The sequence below is a fragment of the Cyprinodon tularosa genome, unplaced genomic scaffold, assembly GCF_016077235.1.
Source record: "Cyprinodon tularosa strain WSP-4 unplaced genomic scaffold, ASM1607723v1 ctg8, whole genome shotgun sequence".
Lineage (NCBI taxonomy): Eukaryota > Metazoa > Chordata > Actinopteri > Cyprinodontiformes > Cyprinodontidae > Cyprinodon > Cyprinodon tularosa.
Genome location: NW_024039562.1, coordinates 951,726 through 973,090, shown reverse-complemented (window position 1 = coordinate 973,090; position 21,365 = coordinate 951,726). Strand labels below are relative to the sequence as shown.

At 36.9% G+C, this 21,365-nt stretch overlaps 1 protein-coding gene across 1 annotated transcript in view; it reads left to right on the top strand.

The window, feature by feature from the left end:
* Positions 1-21,041, top strand: part of slc9a8 (solute carrier family 9 member 8) — a 36,547-nt gene extending 15,506 nt beyond the window's left edge. Inside the window, exons 5-16 of the mRNA XM_038271483.1 lie at positions 3,731-3,814; positions 6,165-6,266; positions 6,378-6,412; positions 7,149-7,292; positions 10,705-10,846; positions 10,940-11,045; positions 11,135-11,251; positions 11,341-11,423; positions 11,498-11,609; positions 13,328-13,548; positions 14,200-14,346; positions 19,791-21,041. Of these exons, the coding sequence (XP_038127411.1) occupies positions 3,731-3,814; positions 6,165-6,266; positions 6,378-6,412; positions 7,149-7,292; positions 10,705-10,846; positions 10,940-11,045; positions 11,135-11,251; positions 11,341-11,423; positions 11,498-11,609; positions 13,328-13,548; positions 14,200-14,346; positions 19,791-19,904 (1,407 nt within the window). The 3' untranslated portion in view covers positions 19,905-21,041. The remainder of the gene's footprint in view (positions 1-3,730; positions 3,815-6,164; positions 6,267-6,377; positions 6,413-7,148; positions 7,293-10,704; positions 10,847-10,939; positions 11,046-11,134; positions 11,252-11,340; positions 11,424-11,497; positions 11,610-13,327; positions 13,549-14,199; positions 14,347-19,790) is intronic.
* The last annotated feature ends 324 nt before the right edge of the window (positions 21,042-21,365 follow it).

The following is a 21,365-nucleotide window of genomic DNA, read 5'->3' as shown; positions in this document are numbered from 1 at the left end:
TATTTTATTCTGGACTAGAACCTGAGTAGCTTTATTAAACAAGTGAAAGTTTGACTAACAGAAAAAATTACAGGTGAGAGACTAAATAGAAAAACAAATTTGCTTAAAACTTCTCAATTGATTGCTGCAAATAGATGACCACTTTTCTTTTGCCAGTTTTTAAAGAAAAACCTCCTGACGAGCAGAAACATCCGCCTATGCTCCCTTCTCGTTCTTTTTACTCCTTTCATTTTTCTCTCATCTGCCAATTTCTTTATTTTTCTTTTTCCCCTGTGCTCTGACACAGATTGAGGGAGAAATAGAGCGCTGGTACAAAGTAACCTTCCAGTAGCAATGTATCTCCTAGGCAGAGAACTGACAAAGATAAACAGGTGATTATATTTACACCCCCTGCTAATAATTTTCCATCCGGTTTTATTGTGTTCTACCGTCTGTACCGGGATAAACAGGCTCATCATTTTTCCTCAGTGGCTGCATTGGTGTGTTTTTAGCCCCAAAGGGCAGCACATACTTTTAATAGATGTCTCCCACGCCACAGTGCAAAAGAGAGAGGGAGTGACACATGGAGACAAGTTTTAATTGTGGTTTCAGGGGCCTTTTTCCCATGTGGTGATGTCACTGGTTGTCAAAGCCAAGCCTCCAGGGACCCTCAACTCTGAACAATGTTCTCTCCTATGGTCCCTTTTTTTTTTTTCCTGATATCTCTCAGCTCACTTTTAACTGCATGTCCTTCATCTTTAGGCATTCATCTTTTTTCAGTAACTTTGAGCTCAGACTCAGCACATCTGAGGAATATACCCACCCTCATGCTTTCTGGGTTTATCCATTTCATCTCCCTTTTCTAGAGTGTGCTTTTCTTTTATCTAATAATATGCAGTATTCAACCCTCTTATTTAATTTACGTTTGAAATCGTTTCAAAAATAGAAATTTGGATTGTGTAGAGAGCATTTGAGTTTAGATTATGTAAATCTAATTCAATTAAATCCAGAGCAATATCAGTTAAAGTAGCTGGTTTATGAAAAAGTAATATGCATCTCATTTAAACATCTCACTAACTCTAAACATAGTAAGTTATTCTCTATCCTCATATACGAGATGCTGCTAAGATCCAAAGCTCCAATGTGTAAACCTGCAGTGAGGATTTGTTAAATATGGCAAAAATTGTTTGCTTTAAAGAGAGAGAATTAAAAAAAAAATCTTAACAAGTTAGGTTTGTAGTTTGCAACAAGCTGTTTAGTGGACATATCAAACAAGCGATTTATTATTATTTTTTCCACCCATAAGCAAGAAAACTTTGTATGACTACCACTAACAGTGTGCATCCTCCTAAATTTGATATGCCTAAGGTCAAATATGGCCAAGGCAGCGTGATGCTGTGGGGGTGGTCCTCTTTATCAGGGATGAGGCTTATTGCAGATTATAAGAAAATAGACAGGGCAAAATAGAGGGTAATCCTGGAAGCTAATCCTCCAGTGGTTGCAAATGACCCTGCGGCAGTGCTGTGACCCTAAATGTAAAGCCAGAGCTTTAATGGAACGGTTTAGTTATGGTCTTATCTTTAGAAATAAATCCAATTGAAAATCCAAGGATTGACTAGAAGGTTTTTCCTCGAGGATTCGCTATAACCAGTCTAATGGCATTTAAACAATCGGTCTATTGAAGAATAGGCAGAAATTTCAGTCTGTGGCAGGGAGAGCTGGTAGAGGCATGTCTCAAAGGAGTAGTAACTATTTCTGCTACAAAAGGTGGGTCTGCAAATAAATCCCCCTGGCAGATTGAATAAAAAATGATTAAATATTTTATGAATTTATATATTTTTTTAAAAGGGGAACCATGAATCCCTTTTCATCTGCTCCACAATTACTATATTGCACCAAAGTGAGTACAGCCCCCACATTTTTCTTAATGTCTTAGATTGTTTTATGAGGCAACAGGGAGATATCACACTTTGTTACAATATAAAGTAGGCAGTTTAAGTTTTATTGTCCCTTAAAAATAACCCTCCACAGCAGCCTTTACAGCCTAAATCTCTATTAAAGGAAATGAAACACCGTTATACAAGCTGTACACTGACTACTTTACGTCATATCAAAGTATTATATCTTTATTGTCGTCTGATGAAAAGATATAGTAAAATATTTACAAATGTTAAGACTCTTCTCTCATTTGTGAGAGGCTATCTACTTATCTACTTCCCCCATTTGGTCTCACTTTTATTGTTAATCCTAACAGAGCCAAATCTGATAAAGAATTTTAATATAGAAATATTTAGGTTTTCTTGCTTGTCAAACATATATGTCCAAAACGCAATCTTCTGCGCTTATTTGAGAAGATGTTTTTATGCGTTTGATTCGTCACTCCAGTGGACTTTCCTGTATGTGACAGGGAAACATGTGGACCCATGCATGCAGCAGGAGTGCAGCTGCAGATGTCAAGTTGCAGTTCATGCACGGCGCATCCTCTTCTATGCGTGGTAGTAAGCTGGACTGAAAGGCGGAGCTCTGGCGGAGATAAATGTCAAGTTACGAACATTGAATTTGCCAACCTGGAAGCAATGGTTGGCCTACTTTTCCTGAAATTTGAATACATTATTAGTCGACAAACTGTCAGACCTTATCCTTTTACCTCAGTATACATTCTCTGCTACTGAGTGCTTTAAGTGGAAAATAAAGATGTGTTTGAGAGTTCTGTCCAATGTACTCTGATGTTCTACCTCTGTTTCATTTATTAGCCATAATCTGTAAAGCAGTGTTACCTTAATGTATAGATTAGAAAACCTTCAATGCTGCTCTGGTCAGAGTTTTTGCAATATGGCCGCGATAAGCTCCTTAAACCTTATTTTTAATTTTGATATCAGTTAAAAGATTTTTAAAGGTTTGCTTTAGGATTTTTAGCTTACAAAGGAATAAATCTTAGCAGAATTAAAGTGCTTCAACTTCATCTCTACTATTTTAGAAATGCAGAGGCGGTTTTCGTCATGTCCAGCTGCTTATGGGCTTCCTGAGGTTGAGATTCAGGCTCTACCAGCTGTCAAAACTGACTTTCAGGAAACAAAGAGGGATTGTTAAGCAGCTGCAGCGGACACTGACTCGCCATTTTGTCTTCCTCTGATGGAAAACAAAGTCAGCTTCCACCTGATCAAAGAATATTGATAACCGCTACATGCAAAACCTCTTTTGGTTTTTTATCTTACGAGGATGCGTTTTGCACGGAAAGGGCCCTGCTACAGAAAACACGTGCATCACGTGCAGCCAGAGCATATAGCGCATGATGCCAAAGCCTTATCTGGGCGGCAGGCCCGTTTTACTGGGAGTAACAATGATTTCATTATTCTGCAGAAATCACATAGCTAAGGTCACTGGGATACTGTGTACATCTGTGGGTGGCTGTGTATGTGTTTGTGAATGGATAAAAGACTCAGAGATGGAAAATATGTTTAGAAATGTATAGCCCCTTTGTATTGTTTGTTTTGCTAATGGAGGTTGAAGCCATGTGTTGGCGGGCAGGTATCCCCCCCCCGTCCAGTTGCTGATGTGTGTATGTAGTCATTTTGGACTCTGATTTATAAGATAAAAGGGCTGCTAAGAACTACTTAGAGTTTTTATTTTTCATATTTGCTTGTTTGCTAGTTAGATTTGAATGTAACTCATATCTGGATGCCTAAATACTCTTTAAGAAATGTTTGTATTTTTAAATATGTTTCTCCTTTTGCTTTTTTTTTTCCTGAAGGAGGAAGAAATGTTTCGACCCAACATGTTTTTCCTCTTGATTCTCCCCCCAATAATATTTGAATCTGGATACTCTTTACACAAGGTATGGTGACATATGTGACAATGTTTCCAGATTGTTTTTGTTTCCAGATTGAACCTCTGCAAACAGAATATAGCATTATAACACCAAAAGGCATAGTTGCACAGGAAAAAGTGGTGACTCTAAGAAAAAAATGAAGGAAACCTGCTGAATGGGCACGTTACTCACAAAGAATGATACGTTAAAAAGCTTTGGGCTGGGCTGCCTTGTGACTAAAAGTCAATACAGTTGGGCGTGCTTAGTTTCTGTGGGTTATTATTTATATTCCCCACCTTATCTGTGTCTCTACTTTAGGAGCCATACGTAGCTCTGATTGCTGTTCTTGAACCATTGCAATCAAACAATGTCCATGTTTATATTTGCAGCACCCACCACACCCCTGGGGGAGATATTAACAACGCAGTGGTGTAATTTCAGACAGATTTAAAAACAATAATTCAGAGGTGTGAAAAGATTTAACATCAACAAATAATTTTAACAAAATCTCAAACACAATTCCTGGCAGACTTCCCTTAAAACGACATGTTCTACCTTCTTTGCTTGTACTGTAACTTTTCAATTTTTAAGGATATAGAATCCTTGATCCTAATTTTTTTTTTATTTCTCATTTTTCCTACTATCTAATTATAATATTGACCATGGACAAATGTACGCTTCTGTATGATGAGCATTTTCGGGTAATTACTTTTTAAGCAATAATCCGGTCTAGAACTGGTGGAGGGCAGAGATCACCAAGTTTTACGAAAGGTCTACAGCAAGGATGTTTGTTGTTCATAAGTTCAATCTTAAGATGGTCAGATCTATGGTTTATTTTTCTTTTATATTAATTCAATACCAATAACTTTTGCTGAACATCAGCCAATACAGACCTGATGCAGCGGTCCAGTTAATGAACCGTAAACCTTAAAAAGCCATGTAAGTGAAAGCATCAGGCTTGACATAAACTTGGTTTAAAAAATAAAGGTTACTAATGAACACATAATGAGGTTTGCTTAATATTATTCATCACTAAATAAAGTATAGATTAGCAACACAAAATAAATATCATGCCCATATAAAGTTTAGGGCAAACAAACATTTTGAAATGTAAATAAGGTATAACAGCTGTATAAAACTGTCTGTAGATTGCTGTGTACAATATTAATAAAAATAAATAAAAGACTGGATCAGAATGGTGAATCAGCATCATTCATCCGATATTCGATTCAGCTAATTAGTCACTATTAAAGCTGATATACCATATAGGTAATGGATCGATGCACTTCTAGTACAGTCTTTGCACCAGCTGACAAAATTATGGCTTTAGTTGAAACACCAACACTTTATAAATTACTTTACATGTCTTATCATAAGAAAAAAATAGTTTTTATCCCCGACTTACCGCCCAAACAACCAGCTGGCACATTGCAACTAATCACACATTTGTAAAAGTTTGAACTCTGCTCTTCTCTGGAGTTCTATTACTGAAAGCTTTGGAGATCTTTTTCTTTTTTAATCTTCCGACCTATTTCCCCATCCCAATGCATTTTTGAATGTTGCTTTTCCCATTTTTAAAAAGTTGAAATGTGCTCTATATTTGTCAGTCGATACCCCCTTCTCCACTGGTTAAACCCCGGACAGGACACCAGTCCATCAAAGGGTAACAGGGAGACAGACAGGGCAGAGAGCCATACACATACTGATAATTAAGTTCAGTTTAAAGTAACCAGTTTTCTAACATTCATGTTCTTGTGAGAGAAAGCTGGTTTACCTGAGATGGCACTCCCACCAAGAAAAAACATTTCAAATCTATGCTAAAAGGCACCAGTGCTGACATTCGAACCCAGGACCTTCTTGATCTAAGACAACAGTGCAGACAGTGTATAATTAAGAAAACAGGCAGTCATCAAATAATTACTTAGCATTCTTAAAAACTAATGACATTCATAACAGATATTGTAGTTAAATATATTTTTCATAGTCTTCTTTTTTAGGGTGACAGTAAGTGTGGCCTCAGTCATTTTGTGGCTTAAGAAGGTTTTGAAATGTAGGATTAGCTTTGGCCACCTAAAAGTGATGCTTTAGTCTTAGATTAGATCAAGAAATGTTTTTCTAGAGTGAGAATCCACTACTGCAATAAAAAATGTTGAAGGTTTTGGGTGTGAAGGAGCAGCTGTGTGTCACCGCAGGGCTTTAAAGGCACTAGCAGTTTCCTGTGTTCAAAGTGATTTATTTTTTGTTCTTTTCATACCTGTACTGCAGCTTTCTTTTTATTTTAATGCTGGCAACATGTTATATAACAGTGCTATTTGACATTGCATACTGTTAATCTTATGAATATTTGATCTGTGTGTGTGTGTGTGTGTGTATTTAGGGTAACTTCTTCCAGAACATTGGCTCCATCACTCTCTTTGCTGTAATTGGTACGGCTATATCCGCTTTTATAGTCGGTGGAGGCATCTATTTCCTTGGCCAGGTAAGACATGCAGCTGCTAACGAGTCTAATTTTTGAAAATGAATAAATAAACTCTGATGTTCCCTTGGTTGGTTTCAGCATGTCTTTGTGTGTTTTCATGTTTTCTGACAGGCTGATGTGATTTATAAGATGACCATGGCTGATAGGTAAGGTTGTTGTTTTTTAATGAATTAAAAAACAGCTCTTTGTAAAATGATTTCTACTCCTGTGGGAAACGTGTCACTGCAAACCAGGAATATATGTTTTTATAATGACATTAAATGTCTTTTCATAATGGTGTTTCATAATCTTGTTCCTGACTGAAATTAACTGCCTATGGTAAGATGAAGTCTTTTTTAAACGACCAAGTAAGCAGTCAGATGCGACTCACACAAACACCCTCTGGAAGTCTGGGCTGTTTAATGTTTTTCTTGGTGCTCAGTCAAAGGTGTGTATTCTGGCGCAGTGTTTGCCCTTTCCGCATCCTTGCCAGTAAGGATAGATTTTTTTTTAGCCTTCCTGTCTGTATGCTTTTTTGTAGGATTGGTCACAACCTACTCTATGCAGTTGGATGTAATTTGCAGAGTAAATCCAGACATTGACCACAAATGAGCTGATGGATGTGCCAGAACAGCTCTGACTCGGTTCCTTCTTTCTGTTTCAGTTTTGCTAGCAATATTTTAACTTTTCTTGTACATCATGAAGCCTAAATTGCAAATATTTTAAAAATCATACCTGCTTTCTGGGTTCAATCCAAAAACAAATGATTTCTTTATCTGTACTCTGGCATTCTTAGAAGTTGCTAAACATGTTTTTGAAACAGTCTGAGCCTACATTTTCTTTTTTCTTTGTTATATATCAAGGTGTAACCTCCTCTTTCTTATTCCCATCACTACCTCATAGCTTTGCCTTTGGATCTCTAATCTCAGCCGTGGACCCTGTAGCAACTATAGCCATATTTAATGCTCTCAACGTGGACCCAGTCCTCAACATGCTGGTGTTTGGGGAGAGCATCCTGAACGACGCCGTCTCTATCGTCCTCACCAAGTAAGAGTCTCTCAGTATTCACACAAAACTCTTTTATTTTGCTTTTCCTATCTATATTAATGCAGCCATGTTGTCACAGGTTTCTATTGCTTAGGTTTGTTTACATCTGCAAAAATTATAAAGAGTAATCTCTGGAACCTTTGAGAAATCAAGATGTGAGTCAACTCTGCTTAATTAAGTTGACTTTTTGGTCCTGTCTTGTTCAGTCATTACAAATTGCAGTTTATCCACCCGTCTCTGAAACTTTCATAAACATCTTTCTTGTAGCAGACACCTGCCTAGCTGGGTACAGATTACCAGCTGGAGCTGCAGGGGTAATTGTCGCCTGTTTTTCACTAAAACAGTGCCTTTTATAACTGTGAGTTATATTAGTGAATTGGCCAAAGACTGATTATTAGTTTTAAAGCTGCTTGCAGCCAATACCTGTAACCTGCCTATGATATCATGTATCCCTACTTGTTTGCCACACCCCATGTTTAGATGGAAGCCAGTGTGTTGGTGGGTTTGTAGTTTCACTCTGATCTGTAAAATGTTCAAAGCCTGGATACCTGACCTAGTGACACACACCCTGGCTTGACTAGTGAGTCACTTTATTTAGGTTATTGGGTTTGTTTACTCAAGGTCTCTACCAAACCTCTAGCAAACAGATATATTCATACAGAGGTTAGATTGCTTATGGTTTATTCTTTTATGTGGGCCAAAAAGAGACTAGGCTAAAAGCAAACTGATCAAGATGCGGCCGCCCAGATAATTGGACAGGGTGTTTGAGCAAAAACTAATAAAAAAAACAGCCAAATAAATCCTTAGTAATTTGAAAGGAGCTACAGAGATCATTTAGCAGAATCTGTTGATTTTCACTGTCAAAATCAGTCCTTCAGCACAAGCAGTGCAGGGATAAAAGTACTAAACATAATCTATTATCAAAAACTAACACTGCACTTTACCTTCAGTATGACATCAGCACAGTGAAATACGGTTTTGGCAGCATCATGCAGTTGGAAGGATTATTCTCTTACAGTGACTAGAAAGCTGGTGAGAGTTTATGGGAATATGGCTGCAGGTAAAAATGGGGCAATCCCTGAGGATTTAGAAGAGTTTGTCCTTTAGAAAAAAAAGCCATTAGTCATAGAACCAGGACTGCAATGGAAAGGCTTATGTAAAGGCATATTGATATGCCCGAATGACCCATTCCAGGTCAAGTCCCATATCAGTTAAGAAGATAGAGGTGTAACAGACACTTAACAAAGAAAGAACAGACTTTTCAGCTTTATATATTTAAAGAAAATATTTGATTTACTCAAGGCTCTAGGAGAGGGTTAACCCTATAATAATTAATGTAGCATACATGGTTCAGGTTACAGACGTCACTCCTGTCATTCACTTTAAATGAGGTTACATCTTGCTTTCGGGAAGTTGCTTAGGTGTTGGTTGCTTTGTTTTACGTCATGCTGCTGTTATTTAGAAACGGCAACATTTCAAGTGACTATGAATCAAAACCACATAGCTGAAGGAGTGAATTATTAACATGATTGTTCTTTTTTTTTTGCGTATGTGAGCAAACTCTTATGGGGGTAAGTTTAATTACCGTACTGTACCTTGGTCAAAACAGTAACATCCTTGTACATCCTGATAAGATTAATTTAACAGTCATCACCTGAGAAGCCCTTTCTGGATGGCCTGCAGCAGGAAGTACTTTAAGGTCAACTGTTTATTTAAAATCAACCTGCCGTTTACCTGATACTGTGTTTTGTTCTAATCTAATATCTTGTATTTGCTTGGATCCAGTGAACGCAAACATACCGTAGGTTGTCCAGGTTTTCTTATTGACCTTGTTAACCCCATCTGGTTCTTTAGGATTACATATTAAACTGTTACAGGAAGAAATGATAGAAGAAGGAACTGTGGCTTGTATTATCTTCTCTTCTAAAAACAAAAGATTAAGCTAATTAAAATTCCCTGACACAGCCCTACTTTGACTCAACCACATTGTCACCAGCACAAAGTTAATTTGCTTTAATGTTCAAAAGAGTATCTGTGACTCACATAGATTCAGTTTTCCATTGCTTTTCTATTTGTTTATTTTCTATTTAGCTTTCAAAAGATATTTAGAGATAAAGTGATTTGCATACCCGTGTAACAAGTTTTCTCTGTTTAGAGTTCCTACTCAGAGCACTCAGACTGTTTAGACTTTATCAGTAAACACTGAGCCATGGAGAGAAACTCGTCAGACGAGTTTCATAGAAACCAAGAATTTACAATTTGCAGGCATCATCGTCACTCTGTCCTTGGATTTCATGCTCCTTTAATAACTGCCAGATCTCACAGTTGATTAATGATGGGAATTGATCTAAAGAGTGAGTAAGGGTGTCCCTTTAGAGTAAATGAAAACATTAATAATAGATGGGCTGAACAGACCTGGTAGTTTGTTTGCTACTAACACCTTACTGGGTGGCTTTTCTTAGAAAGCTACTTTACAGTCAAACAAGCTGGTCTACAGCAGCTGGGCAGCGGATCTCATTACCCGGAAACCTGATAGTAAATATTACAAAGGACTTATTAATTCAAAGGCGTTTTATTTCTGTTTGTTTTATTAAGTATGGTTAGATTTGAACCAACCAATAATGTATATCAATCGTTACCATAAAAAAAATCTAGGATAATTTGTGTTGGAATAAAAAAACAAAAAACAAACTGTATTTTTTATTTTTAGGATTAACACTTTTAAAATAGATATAAAGCTTTACATTATATATTCTTTTTTTCTTTCTTTCATTATCCCGAGTTAGTTTAAAATGTGATTTTAGTGACTCAGAGGTTCCTGTTATCTTGTTTTTATCAATAGTTCTTCAGGCCTCTTTTAATCTTCTCCAGTACAACCAATTTATTTGAACTGTTCTTTGAAATGAATGAACTAGAAATAGAAAAGGGCTAAGAAGAAGTCGAAGGCAGCTAGTATGGGGAAGATTTAAAAAATGTTAGTTTTATATAGATATGAAAAACATCCAGCTAAACCAGAATCTTTGAGACACTGCTTGGTTTTTCGATGTCCAGTTTCCTACTAAATAGGTTTTCCATATTTTAGGACTTTCTTGGAAGTACAATTTAACAAATGGGAGAAAATGTAGGCCCATTTTTAATGTAGTGCTGATGTATAAAGATAAAAATTGTGGCTCAGATAGAATTCAGGTTTATTTGATTATTTTCCACTTCATGAAATGAATGAAAGGGTTATGTGAAATAATCCTTTTTTGTTTAGCCAACATAATTGGATTACAAGCATTTTAATCCGCTCATCACTTTTCCCCTCAGCCTTTGTGGTGGAATTTTACTGCCCTCTACTGTCAGACTGAGGCATTGCAAGGCTAAGTGTAAATTTTGTCACCATCAATGCTTCTCCTTTTCTGTCTTTCAGCACAGCAGAGGGCTTTTTTTCCAGCTCTGATAACTCCATGGTAACAGGCTGGGAGACATTTGTTCAAGCGCTGGGGTATTTCCTCAAAATGTTTTTCGGTTCCGCTGCTCTGGGAACGCTGACTGGACTCATTTCAGCTCTTGTATCCTGAAATATGAACTAAGTGTTACTCTTTGCTTTGGGTGCACACCTGTTTTCCCTATTGTAGTTTTAAATTCCTTAACTCGGCTGCTAGTTTCTAAAACATTTTGACCTGAGGAAGACGCCATCGCTGGAGTTTGGTATGATGATCATCTTTGCATATATTCCCTATGGCCTGGCAGAGGGAATCAAACTATCTGGTGGGTGCAGATATGAAAAGTCATCCCGCTTATATAAGCAGCTGCAAGAATTCAGTTATTCTTCATTTTTTGCCTCCTCCCCCCACCAGGAATAATGTCTATCCTGTTTGCTGGGATTGTTATGTCTCACTACACACATCACAACCTTTCCCCGATCACACAAATCCTCATGCAGCAGACTCTGCGCACAGTTGCCTTTATGTGTGGTGAGTAATTTCCTGCTTAGCTTCCTAGATGTGCCCTTTTTTTTCTTCATTTGACATTTTCTCTGACTATTTTTAACTTCTCTCCTCAGAGACGTGTGTGTTTGCTTTTCTTGGCCTCTCCATCTTCAGCTTCCCACATAAATTTGAAATATCCTTTGTCATCTGGTGCATTGTAAGTCACAGAGGTCTGCATAAATTAAGCTGTGAGTTTAAGTGGATTGAAAGTGGCTGCATTTCTCTTTATAGTTCCTGGTACTTCTCGGTCGAGCGATCAACATCTTTCCTTTGTCATTCTTGCTGAACTTCTTCAGAGACCACAAGATCACACCGAAAATGATGTTCATCATGTGGTTTAGTGGTGAGATGACGCTGTAACTTTGTTGTATGATGTATATGAACGTTTGTGGACAAACATATGTAAAGTTCCTTTTCTTCTGAAATCAAGTAAACAGTTTCAATCTGGTTTATGAATCTGGAAAGCAAGAGTAGTTATCATATTTGTCTTTATAAAGAAATTGGAAAAACAAAACTTAAAAAATATGTAAACAAACAATTCTAAGAATGAATATTTAGTAAATATTTACTGCTGTTAAAAAAAAAATTCTGTCACAGATTAGAGAAAAACAAAGTCAACATGATGAGTTCAGTCCCAATCTAATACCACATTAAAACTCATAAAGATAATTGTCATGCATGTTCTGTCTAATCCACTACTCTAAAAGGCCAGTCAATAATAGATTTTTTTAAGTATTACCTTACCTTATATTACTATCTTTGATTTGATCTCAGCTCACCTAGTGGCGGCCTAGTGGTTAGGGCATAGAGCTGGAATCCTGAGGTTCTGAGTTCGAGTCCCACTCCCACAGCCTGCACTCTGGCTCTCTGAGCAAAGACCCTTAACCCCACACTGTTCCCCGGGCGCCCCATGATGGCAGCCACTGCTCCCCAAGGAGATGGGTTAAATGTTGAGATAAATTTATCCAATGTGAGATTAATAAAGTAAAATTATTATTATTATTGTAGTTATTCAATTCAATGTAAAAATAGTTTATTAGTCCCAAAGGGAAATTAAATTAAAACACACTTTACTGCAGTTCAGCTAATATATAATGCTCTAACACAGGAATGGAGTAAGTTAAGACATATATTATATTGTTTTGCAATAAACAGTGTGACATGGGCTTCCCTGTATCACTTGAATATATTTCACTCAACATATACAGCTCCAGTCGTCATTTAGGTCGTTTATTGCTGTTGCTAACAGCGTTTTCCACCACAGCTGATTCTTCTAAACTAACGCAGGCATGCTTGATCTGTGTTTTGAAGCGACTCATCAATTATATTGGTCTTTAAAGTGTTTCCATTGGATTCCATCTAAACTGGATCTCCTTATTGGCTCTGAACGTCAGAAAAAGTAACCAGTGTTCTAGCCAGACTGTGCTGCCATCGTCCACAGAGATGGCCATCTGAGTCCAGGTCACATGGCAGAGACGTGGATGTCGATGCTTTCAGTAACCAGTCCCTCTTGCTATTTTTACAATTCAGAGTCCGAGTATCTCAATTAACCGTCTTTTACTTGTATCTCTGTCATCCAACATTATGTTCTTTGTCCGTGCTTTTTGTTGGTCAAACTCAGTATTTGTTGGAATCAGCTCTGAAGGTTGGATGCTGCAGCTAAGTCTGTGTCAGCACAGCAGCTTTGTTGTTTCATGTTATTATTATCTGGAGGTGCATTGGATTGTGAGTCTTTGTATGTGGGAATTAGTTCGTTTGATGAATGTAAGAACTTAACCATGTTGCAAGCAATAACTGCTGATGAAGCCTTTTTTTATGTGTTAATAAATAATGCAGGTAATGACCTGTATTTACTGGTTTTATTTCAATTTATGATTAAAAATCTTAAAATGAAGAAATAAAAAATCTGTAATTATAATGATTGTTTAGTGATTCATGGTAACTTTTCTCCAACTTCTTTAGTTTAAACCAGAAGGATACAGATTTAAGACTGAAGAAAATGTTCCAGATAATCTAGTTTGGCAGCATTTTGATTAAATCTTCTTGTGTTTCTTTTGTTAGGGCTGCGAGGCGCCATCCCTTATGCTTTGAGTCTTCATTTGGGCTTGGAACCCATTGAGAAGCGCCAGCTAATCGGTACCACTACCATTATTATTGTGCTGTTTACCATCCTCTTCCTTGGGGGCGGGACAATGCCGCTCATCCGCATTATGGACATTGAGGAGAGCCAATCACGCCGCAAAAACAAGAAGGATGTCAACCTCAGCAAGACGCAGAAAATGGTAAAGAAATCAAAGCAGCACTGTGGTTTAACGTTTGCCTTCTTAGTCGATTCTAGCTGTGCCAAACTCTCATCTGCAGTCAGGCCCTTTCTGCTTGAAACCGAGTGGGAAACATCAAAGAGGCTGATTGTGGCTTTGTGAGAAGGACACTGAGTCAGCAGGGAACAAAGCTCTCTCCCCACATAGACGCACTCCCTGGCATCAATACAGTTTTCCCAGAAACCAGAAGACAAGCTTTTGTGTTTAATATTTCAGTTTGCTCTGTTGGCTCCAACTCTAGATAATGGATCATTTATTTGATGTACTGTCTACTATTGGGGGTCACTGTCAGCTTTCGGTAGTCTCTGCCTTACTTATATCTCTACTATTTGCAAAGCCAAGAATTCCCCCTGTGGTATCAGCTTCCAGATAAAAGAAATTCTCATTTTCCCTCATTACCCCTACACTGTGCTTAAATCAGATGTTGGTCCCTAATCTTTGTCTGCGTGCATCTCTCTGTGACATTGACCTTATACATTTTTAACCTTAACTCTTTTTCCAGCTCACTCTCATGCTTTGCTTCTCATTCCAGCCTTATTTACAGGGTCAGTCCCATTTTTCTTTCTTTCATATGCCCAACTACCTTCTTTCTCTTTGGCTTTTTTTCTCAAGGGTAACACCATAGATACAGAGCACCTTTCAGAACTGACAGAGGAGGAATATGAGGCTCAGATCTACCAGAGACAAGATCTGAAGGGCTTCATGTGGCTCGATGCAAAGTATCTTAACCCCTTCTTCACTCGCAGATTAACACAAGAGGTAAGAAAAACTAAAGGATCATTATGTTCAGTATTTATTTTTTTAATTAAGAAGTGAAAGCCATTGTTTTACCACATGCAGTGATGCTCATCTGGCTGCTTGGCTTAACGTAATGTACGTTTTAAGGCTCTTCTGGTGTACATGTACAAATAGGACTTATTTAAATAAAATATTTTGAAAATGGGGTTAATAATTGTTGACAGTTGTGGGTTAAATTTTAGCTTCTTCCTGCCGCATTTGATGTTCTGCTAGCCAATGCACTTAACGACACCCACACATCTTCACATCCATGTATGAATGCATGCTCATTTGCGAGTGCAAATGGATGAATTTGCACTCTGGTGTCAATTGCCTTGAGTGGTTGGTATGAGAAAAAAAAAAAACACAACATAAATTCACTTTGTTTTATGTTTAGCATATTGTCAGAACACTTAGCTACATTTATTTTCTCCTTTTATCACCTTTTTTGACATAATTATTATTTCATTATTATACATACAGCCATAAATTGCATTGTATTGTGTTCAGATTGTCTTCTCTAGACAAGGGGTCTTCTGTCTCAGACTGAGGTCCGGCGTCCTGCACCTTAAGTGCTTCTGCTTCCACACACCTAAATCAAATGACTGAATTACCTCCTCAATATAAAAGTCAAACTCTCTACAGTTCTGTTAAAGACTGTTTCACTATTGTTTAAAGGCAAAAATGAATCTAAAAGTTTCTCAACAGCAGCCCTTGAGGAATGGAGCTCAACTCATGTTCAACAGAATCAGATTTTCATGTTACCACTGTGTAAGATGTAGTATGTGTTCACAAAGGAAGAGGTTATGTAATGTATATTCGCCTGTGAGTGTGATGCACAGAATTGGCATCAAAACTTATCAAAGCATCAGTTAATCAAAGAAGCACCTAGGCATTAAAAATGCATGTACATCACACAGAGTTGGACAGCTTGCCTCTATGCAGTTGCTAAACATGGGCGCCACAAATTGCATGACTACAAGGTTCATTATTCCTCTGCTTTATCGTTTTAAAATAACCTTCTTGATTCTTTTAATAATGTCTCTGCATACAGTATGTACTGAGAGACAGAAAAAAGACACTTGGAGGTAACAGTTGGTTTAGTATAGGAAGCTCATATCATCATAGGCCTTTAGTAAGCTAATAAGGTTAAATTAGTCATTTATTGTAGCATTATTCCAGAAGACTGAAACATCACACCCAAAGCCTCGTAGCATTAATAGCATTAGTGTAATAATCTGCCTAAAGCAGGGTCTGACTGCTAAGGACCTCCACCCTTTGGGTATTCCTTTTCGTGCTTTTCTCTAAGAGATGCACACAGACATGTCTTGTTTCTCACAGCTTTTACTGCTTTAGGTTAAAATTTGCATTGATTTCATTTTGCCTTAAAAAGTAATCAGATAAAATTCTATTTATTGCAAAGTTAATGAAATTGAACTTTATCTCAAAAACCTCATTTGCACTGATAGTTAACCGTGCCTGCGTAACTTTAAAAACCTAATCAATAGCTTAGGGAAAGCATTAATGAGCAGTGTTTATCTTGAAAGCACATTCTCGATTAACATTTTTCAAATTATTTGAGCTTAAATGTCATTTAGTTTGAATCGCAGTTTTATCGTGTGATTCGTTTTAGTTTAGTCTTAATTCACGAAATATTTGTATAAGTAAGAAAATTGAATTTGCAGAGAATTATGTTGCCTAGAATCCACGACATATCCAACATCTGGGGCTTTTGTATCAAGAGGAAATTCATTTCTTCATGCGGGGTTGAATAATTGTAATCAGACTGCAATTAAATTGATACTTAGTGGAGCAGTGACATATTGACTTTTACTTTAGTTATTTTAGATTGAGTGTTACAGGTTCTCCCATCTTCTAAAAATTATGTTTTCAAGCAAAAAGAAATGACCAGCTGCCAAAAAAGTAATTACAAGCTACCGTGAATTCTCAACCATTTAATATTGCTCCGTTAATAATTATAACCATTCATTGTAATCTTCTTCATGGTATATTGGCAAAATGTACTCAGGTTTTAAGTATGTTCTGATATTTATTATTAATTTATTATTATTTATTATTATTATTTATTTATTATTAAGTCCTCAAGGGCAGTGTCCTAAACTTTTAGGCTTGTCCTACATACCTGAATCATATGATTAAAGTGCCTTACGTATGCACTTACCCCGGTAAGTATTAATTCAGCTCAATTCAGTTTATCTATATAGTACCAAATAACAACCCATATCATGTAACCATGTCAGCACTTTACATAGACAGTTCAAATAGATCATACAGCCAGATTAGTTAGAAGTTTTCAAAGGAAAACTATCTGATTGCATCGAAAGACTTTGCACGACAGGCTCCTCTTTGATGAGCATACGACAGTAGATATTTTCTTGCCTTTTGTTGTTGACTCTACAGCAATCCCTCACAACAAGCATGCATACAGTGACAGTGGAGGAAAAATCTTTTAATAGGAAGAAACCTTCTGCCAAGGTTGACTCGGAGTTCAAAGAGAGAGAAGAAGACAAACTAATGGGACATAGAAGAACTGATCCATAAATACTTTCTATGTTAGCAAAGGTAACGGTAAACTGGCTCCACAGGTGGCTCTGTCTAGGAAAGAAACGGTTAAACCAGACAAGCTCTGAGGCAGTTTTCGAGAGACTGCATACATTTAGTCCCAGTAAAAGCTGAGCCCATAGCTATGTTTAAGAGAAACAGGATTAAACACAGAAAAACAAGTCTAACTATTATGGAAGGTGTTGATGGCAGCAGCACAGCTGATATTTCTCTCCAGGATGGTATCACAGCGAAACAGCAAAAGACCAGATAACAAAAAGCAGAGAGAGCATAAAGTTAGGGGCTGAACTAAAAAATACTTCAGGTACAGAATGAAACAGAATGATGAAAAGTAGTCCCTATGTCCTCCAGCAGCCTAAGCCTATAGCAGCATTACTCTAGAGCAGGCATCCCCAAAGTCGGTGCTGGAAGGCCGCTGTCCTGCAGGTTTTAGAGGTTTCCCTGCTCCAACACAGCTGATTAACATTGATAGCTGATTAACAGGCTTTAGCTGAACTGCAATAATCAAAATCAGTTGTACTAAAGCAGGGAAACTTCTAAAACCTGCAGGACAGCGGCCCTGCAGGACAGCGGCCCTCCAGGACCGACTTTGGGGATGTCTGCTCTAGAGAAAGGTCAGGATAACCTGAGCAAAGCTAGCAATTACACTTAGAAACTCTAGAAAACTAGTCCAAGATACAGTTAAATGGTGCTTCCACCTTCAGCATTGGCATGATCATCAGATAATAAGTCTGAAAACTGATCTAAAAATTGATATAAAGGTCTCAGTAATAAGAATTAATGAGCTAATTTTTGACTCAATTGTTTTCGAGCAAACGCAAAGCTTAAAGTTGCAGGATATTGTCCTCTGACGACTTGAGTTTGAGACTTTTTGCAGTTTATTGTTATCACAGCAAACCCTTTTTTTCATAACTATATCTAAATAACTATTATCAACATAATAAAAACCCTTCCATAATAAATGGAAGTCTTTGAAGACAAACTTGGCAGTTGACTGGAGCAGAAAAGCCTCTTTTTCAATGAAATTAGAATAATAGTTGCCCACAAAAGAGAAGTGGTGCTTTTAAAGAAGTGTGCAGGCTATTGTATTGTTGCTAAATATTCTGAGGACGGTTTCAAATGCTGTGAAGAATGCTTTTGAGTTTACAATAAAGTACAGCTTGAGCCATTAAGAATCTACCTTTCTGAAAAAACAAAAAACAAAAAAAAAACATCTAAATAGATTTGAACAAAGCTCAAGGACTGCAGAGGACTGGGGTAAAGGTATTTGCCCCGATGCAGATTTCATAAGATTAACATCATTTGGGAGAAGAAAACAGGAATACTGTAAGGACACCAGTCATGTTTGTAGTTTGAATTTAATCCAAAGGAGTGAGCTCTCTCACAGCATTACCCTAAAATGACTCTGCTATCAATAATAAAGGATGAACTGAAACATCCTCAATGAGCATCTTGCCAGCTGTGCAAGAGAAATTTTGAAATGTGCAGCTTACTCTAGCATTGAACAACATAAAGTAAAAAAATTAATAACTCATCGGATTAGGATTTAATTGGGTGGTTAATCCCTAAATAACACTGTGACAACCTTGGAGGAATGAACAGAAAAGAAAGTTTTGCTCTACCTACCTACATTTCAAAATCAAAGTCTTTGAAATATATAATTATTTAACTTTGATATAGCATAAATAAGTCTCACCATGAACCTCTAAAGTTTGTATTAAAACCCAGTAATTTTATTTTCTTTGCTTCCGACTACAACTGTGAGGAGTAAAGTTAACGAGATGACTTAATTAAAGCATTTTTTCATCCTTATAAAGCACATAGATCTTTTAAAGGGTAATCTGTTTTGCTTTCTTCTTAATAAATATTTCATTGAAGCTTCGTAAAACAGAAGAAACTAAATGCTGAGTCACATTTGGTCTTGTCAGAGGAAATGCTTCTGGTTTCGTCCTTCCATCGGCTGTCTATGTGGGATTTTATCAGTGGACAGGTGACAGTCAGTCTCCCTGATAACACCGGCACACAACTTAGAAGAAAATGTGCTGAACTGAAGATAGAGCTTGGTTTTCTTGAGCAAAGGTCTCGTTGTTGACCTAGTTTAAAGCAGCAAAAAGGGATGCTATATAACTAACCTAAAAGTTTCAGGAAAAGGGAAACTAACCAGTTTGTCAGAAGCTGACCTTTGATATTTCGCTCCATTAATCCCAGACCATCTCATTGCGGCTAGCTTTATTTTCCTAACCACTTTGCAGTTGAAATGGCTCAACACTATTATCTGTTAAAGAATTAATGACCCACAATGTTATATTATTTCTAAGAACCACCATTGTGTTATTCTTCGTAGTTCATAATTGGATTAGTATAAGAATACATTAGCATCATCTCAAATGGCAAAATTCTAGGAAAAGGACAATCATTGCAATGACTTCTAAGTCAGTATGATGCAATACATAAGTTGCTATTATGAATTCTCTTGAAGCCTGTATTTTGTTTTTTCTTTTTAGTTTAATTTTAATTTGCCAAGGTCCCATTTATATTCATTTAATGTCTTCCAGGCCATCTTGATTGTAAAGGTTATTACTTGCAGGTTTAATCACGCTTTGCTGAAGAATTGCTAAATGGAACATTTTCTTCCAACAATAAAAAGCTTCTTAACCTCAGGAGGGATAATTTGCCCTTTTCTAAATGTGAATGTTTCTGTTTTTCTTCATATAAACTCTCTGCCTTCAATTCAACAATTCTAAAGTTTCATAAAGTATTGGTAGCTATTAAAGCCATGTTGTTTTTGACAATTCCTCTGTATAGAAATGTTTACAATCTCCTTCTCTCCTTGCATTTCACAGGACTTGTTACATGGGAGGATCCAGATGAAGACACTGACTAATAAGTGGTACGAAGAAGTCCGCCAGGGACCCTCAGGGTCTGAAGATGACTGCGATGAAGCAGAACTTCTGTAAAAAAAATGTGTTTTCTGAAAAAAGGGGGCAGATTTGATCAGTCCAGGGCTGTGAATGTATCCATTGGTGAAGAAGAGACATACTTTCACTGTTGCTTATAGTCAGCTCTCTCTCCACCTGCTACCAGAAGTAGGTGAACCATCTTGGTCAGTGCTTGTGGAGATTTGTTTTTCAGCATTGGAAATGTGAGGAATCACTTTCTAAACAAATGTGGAAAAACTGTAACACTGGGTTAAAAAAAAGAAAATGTATTATTTTGTTAGTTTGTTACAATACTGACTATTTTGTCTCTGTGGGCTGAATTTTGTGTATAATAAGCACACAGGGACATTTCCTGTCGTTCTTATTTTTATGAAGTTTTGTCCAAAGGGAAAACAGCGTAGTTGGGGGTGAATATTTATGTTAATCAACACTGCTGCACCTCCTCCCACTGTGTATTTGAATTTAGTCCCTCTTTATCAATATTTGGTTGAATTCCACTTAAAGTAAAAGTTTCACTTGGGATCGGAAAGGAGAAGGGGAAAAAAAAAAAAAGTCTTGCTCCAAGCAAGATTTCAGAAATTGAATTTTTAATAAGCTATGTGTTTCCATACCTTCTTGTTTCCCATCATTTAATTCTATCTGTGCCTCTTCATTTGTATGCTTTAATGCGTCAGAGTTAATTTATTTTAAAAACACATAGGTAAACATATGCCATGAAGCTGAAATGATGAATGAGCCAACCCCTCCAGCAACAAGGCAGCTGAGATAAATTCAGAAGAGGGTTAAAACAAGTGGGACATGTCAAGGAAAACTAATCATTTTAATTAGAAAGCTTAGTTATGGGAGCATGATTATGCCCCAGAAAATTCTGAATTACTTTCATTTCTGAGTACGATACCTGAACTCATTTTCTGGTGGTTTCTCTAAATCTACACTGTATGGAGCCACTTTTGAGAGTTTCTCATGCGTTTTGCATACAGATGTGTATGAAGGAATGTGGGGTTGATGTTAGTGGTTTAATGTTCGTTTGCTGCTCTTTATTTATTTATCAGAGGTTGATCTAATTTTTGTTGGATTTTGTACAAATTCTGTGATCATCACAGGATTACTGGAAAAGAGATAATCTATAATAAATCAGATCTTATATGCACTAAATTTTGTGCCGTTATCTCTTTCTTTGCTAATAGAACATAATGAACATAGTGAAACTCATACATTCACTGATTTCAAAAAACAAAATTTAATTATGGTCTATTTGTTAAGAATATCAGTTTCTTAGTAATTACCACACAAGAAAATAGAAAAAAAAAAAAAAAAAAATAGAAATTTCTGCCCCTCTCAAAAGTTTCTTGTTTCAAAAATACTACGTCTGCAAATAAATAGACAATTTTCTGTCTTAGTGTCCTTCAGCAGGTTATAGGTTCTACAGACCTCCAAACATCTAGTTGCAATAATAACAGGTGAGGAAATAACAGCCTT